Source organism: Hydra vulgaris, chromosome 08 (assembly GCF_038396675.1).
Source record: "Hydra vulgaris chromosome 08, alternate assembly HydraT2T_AEP".
Taxonomy (NCBI): domain Eukaryota; kingdom Metazoa; phylum Cnidaria; class Hydrozoa; order Anthoathecata; family Hydridae; genus Hydra; species Hydra vulgaris.
Window position 1 is genome coordinate 47,230,001 of NC_088927.1, and position 3,899 is coordinate 47,233,899.

The following is a 3,899-nucleotide window of genomic DNA, read 5'->3' on the forward strand; positions in this document are numbered from 1 at the left end:
CACAATTCTTGCTCCATTTGAACAAGCAAGTAGAGAATTATGTGGCAAGAACTACCCAACGTTGTCTATGAAAATTTCGGCTTTGCATGGCTTAAATCAGCAGTTGCAGCGATTCATCAATGATCCTTCACATAAGGGTTGTATGGTACTTATTGCTCGAAAATTAAAGTTAAAACTAGACCGACGATTTCCGCAATTCATATCAGCTTTGCCTGATGCAGCATGTACATTTCTTGATCCACGCTACAAATCCATCTTCTTCTCTGAACAACAGCAAGCTACTGTTGTAGACAGTCTTCATCAGTACTCTAAGGAATTCCGATCTCGTGGCGGTGCTGGTGTTGGTGGAGGTGGACATTGTGCCTTGAGCGATCATCACACGAACTTAATTCAAGGTACAATTCAATTACGTTTTATGTTACGTGATTAACACAAATTAAGACTTGATGGTAAGGGTAATGGCCTGCAGTTCAGATTTAACTTTCAGATTTACTGCATTGTGGTTTAATTTAATTACAGATGAATAATAAAACAATAATGCATAGGTTTTCATTTCTGTTTGCTATTTTAGTTTTACATCTATTTATATTATATAATACTTTGTAGGAACATCTGCTAGTGCTGGTGCTCCCGCTCCTGCTTTTGAAAGTGCTGGTCCTGGTTCAGGTCCTGGTTCAAGTCCTGGCCAAGTAGTTTATGGGATGACTTCGACAGCATGCTTACAACAGCAACTGCAAATAGGATGCCGCCAGTTGATGATGCAGCTTCTGTGCAAGAGGAGGTCAGAATGTATATGATTAAACCTCCTATTGGAAGGAACGCCAATGTACTTGATTGGTGGAAAGTTAATCATCACCGTCTGCCGAAGCTCAAGAATAGCGAGGGCACTATTGGCTATTTGAGCAACGTCTGTAAATTCGGAGAGATTGAACTCGACGTCTGGTAACATTGTTACAAGAAGGCGATGTAATCTACTCTCTGAGCATGTGGCTGAACTAACTTTTATTCACAAAAATTTGTAGTATAGCACATAGCAATAGCGTACCGAAGCCAGACTGCCCTGATAGCCACAGTCAGTACAGTACACTGTAGATTAAGGTCTCGGACTTTCTGGAACAATTGCCTATGCATGTACTACTACTTTACATAACTGTATAGCATTTGCATTCATTATAGCATTGTACTTTTACTTGTATTGTATTATCTGTTAAACTATAACTGTGAATATAAAACTAGTCCTAGTCTTTATTCTATGCACTGCATTGCAAGTACTTGACTTGATTTTTTTTAACTTGAATTATTACACATTGTAATTGTATTGTATGATACTAGTATCATTTGATTTCATTCACTTTTATTTGACTCTAGAGTCTAGTCTGTGTAGCTCAGTATTTTGTTTACATTAAAAAATTGCAATATGATTGGTTATTACATATAAAATGTATAATGTTTCATTTCTGTTCTGTGTTCTGTCACACACTATAAATTATTACTATTTAAGTACCAAATTTCAATATCAGTGCAGCGTACTTTCGAATCGAATCGAATCGAATTCGAACGAAAGTGGCTTAGTTTCGTTTCGAATCGCTTCGAACTTAAAATCTTAGTTTCGCACATCACTAATATATATATATATATATATATATATATATATATATATATATATATATATATATATATATATATATATATATATATATATATATATATATATATATATATATATATATATATATATTAAAAGAATTGAAATAAAAAAATACAACTTTATAATGGAACTTAAAGTTTTATTCCATTCGGCAACCAACTGCCATATTATTCAAATATAAAATAAAAACCGTTACAAAAATTACAAGTTTAGCGTTGCAACGGCGTTTGACGTCAAGTATACGTGATCCGATACTTGCTTATTGCCGGAATCAAAGTTAGTAAAAATATTTTCCTTTGCTTACAAGCAGAAACCAATTCACTTTTTTTGTTAAGTAGTAATCGACTATCAAATGTTATTACAAAATGTTTTTCATTGATGCAAAGGTAACACCTTTTTGTAGATGAATTATAAGATTGGCATCTTTTAATTATGTTTCACTTAATTATAGGCATGTTACCTGCGTCTTATTGTTTCCAGATTTCTTTGGAGAGTTTTGTATCATTCCTATACCTGGTTGCATTAAATGATTTATGCTGGTTTACAAATCTGAACTTAAATGCGTTTTCACTACTAACAATGTAAGATTTTTCCATAAGAATGGGGTTGGGTGTTGCTAGTGGCTTTATATACAACATTTTTGATAGATATTGTTTATTTAGCGGCATGCGGTTTTCTTAATGCATATATATATTTATATATATATATATATATATATATATATATATATATATATATATATATATATATATATGTATATATAAATATATATATTAGGGTGCTCTAAAGCCCCATGCACTTAAAAATTGATCTGTGCCTATTTTTAAAACTTGCTAATGTTTCTCACAAAACACCCTGTAAAATTGAATGAGATTTAGGGGGTCACCTCAAACTCGCTACAAGAGTCTAAAAAGAAGAAAAAAAAGTTTTTTAAATGTCAAAAGAAGTGTCTCAAAAGAAGCAAAATTTTATAAAAATTTTAAAAATAATAAAAGCGTTACACAATAATTATCATTATAAGTTTTATTGTATAAAAATTATAATTTTTTAGCAAAAAATTATAAAAAACCATTTTTTCATGGTTTTTGTAGAAATTTTTATAATACTTTTATAATACTTTTAACAAAAAATTTAATTATTTTTGAAATTTTATAAAGTTTCGCTTCCTTTGAGATCCAACATGACATAAATTTGGAAAAATTTTTCTTCCTCTGTTTACGTAAAACAGTGTTTACGGCTGGTGGGGAAGATGAGCTTGTTGAATACGTTCAGCAAATGGAGGGAATACTATTTGAACTGACTATGATGGAATTTCGGCAAATGACCTACTAATTGACCTAAAGAAATTAGAGAAAACATCCTTTCGACCATGAACATGGTGCAGCTGGGTACGATTGATACAGGGGTTTCATGAAACGGTATTCTAACCGTATTTATTAAAAAATCTCCTTAGATAATGATTAAAAGATTATATAATAATAATTAAAAAGTAATTTTGATATCTATTAAAAGGAAAAGACAAGCAGGTGCAATCACGATTATAAAGCGAAGACAGCTTGTAACTGCTATTATTTGCTTTTCGGCAAGCGGAAAATATGTACCGCCGATGCTGATCTTCCCACGCCGACGAAGGAAGGAAGCGTTAATGGATAGGGTACCTCCTGTGGCTTGGACTGAGTGTCAGCAAAGTAGCTAAATACAGTCAGAGCTCTTTCTAAACTCGTTTAGAAAATTTATTACTAATTCAGGAGCGACAAAAGACAATAAATTGCTTTTAATCTTGGATGGTCATGCAGCCCACACAAAAAATTTAGAACTTGTTCACATGGCCAGGAAAAACGGAGTCATACTACTGTACTTTCCTCCACAATGTACCCACAGATTGCAATTCTTCGACCTAGCCCTTATGAAGTAACTTAGCGTGCATTATGAATATGCCATGAGAAAATGACTTTATGAGCACTCTGGGCAAGTGTCACACAACTTCAGAAAGCAACCCTATTCCGCTCTGCGTACTTAAAGGCAGTGACCAAAAAAAATGCAATAAGTGACTTTAGAAGTTCTGGAGTGCCCAAGCCTTTATTGGATACTCCAGAACTTTTAAAGCCACCTATTCCAAAGCAGGGCTTCAAACAAAGAATGTCTCGGCAAAGGGATGACAAAGTGCTAACGTTTTTCCCATATGAAGTCTCATTAATTATTGCTAAGGGGAAGAAAACAGCCAAAACTAAGAAGAAGAAAACAGGGAAAA

General features: G+C 33.2%; 1 protein-coding gene across 1 annotated transcript in view; it reads left to right on the forward strand.

Moving 5' to 3' along the window:
• The window catches only part of LOC136083372 (zinc finger BED domain-containing protein 4-like), a 1,576-nt gene extending 779 nt beyond the window's left edge, over positions 1 to 797 (forward strand). Inside the window, exons 1-2 of the mRNA XM_065802767.1 lie at positions 1 to 395; positions 607 to 797. The exon at positions 1 to 395 is cut by the window's left edge and continues 779 nt beyond it. Coding sequence (XP_065658839.1) covers positions 1 to 395; positions 607 to 797 — 586 coding nt within the window. The remainder of the gene's footprint in view (positions 396 to 606) is intronic.
• Positions 798 to 3,899: the final 3,102 nt, after the last annotated feature.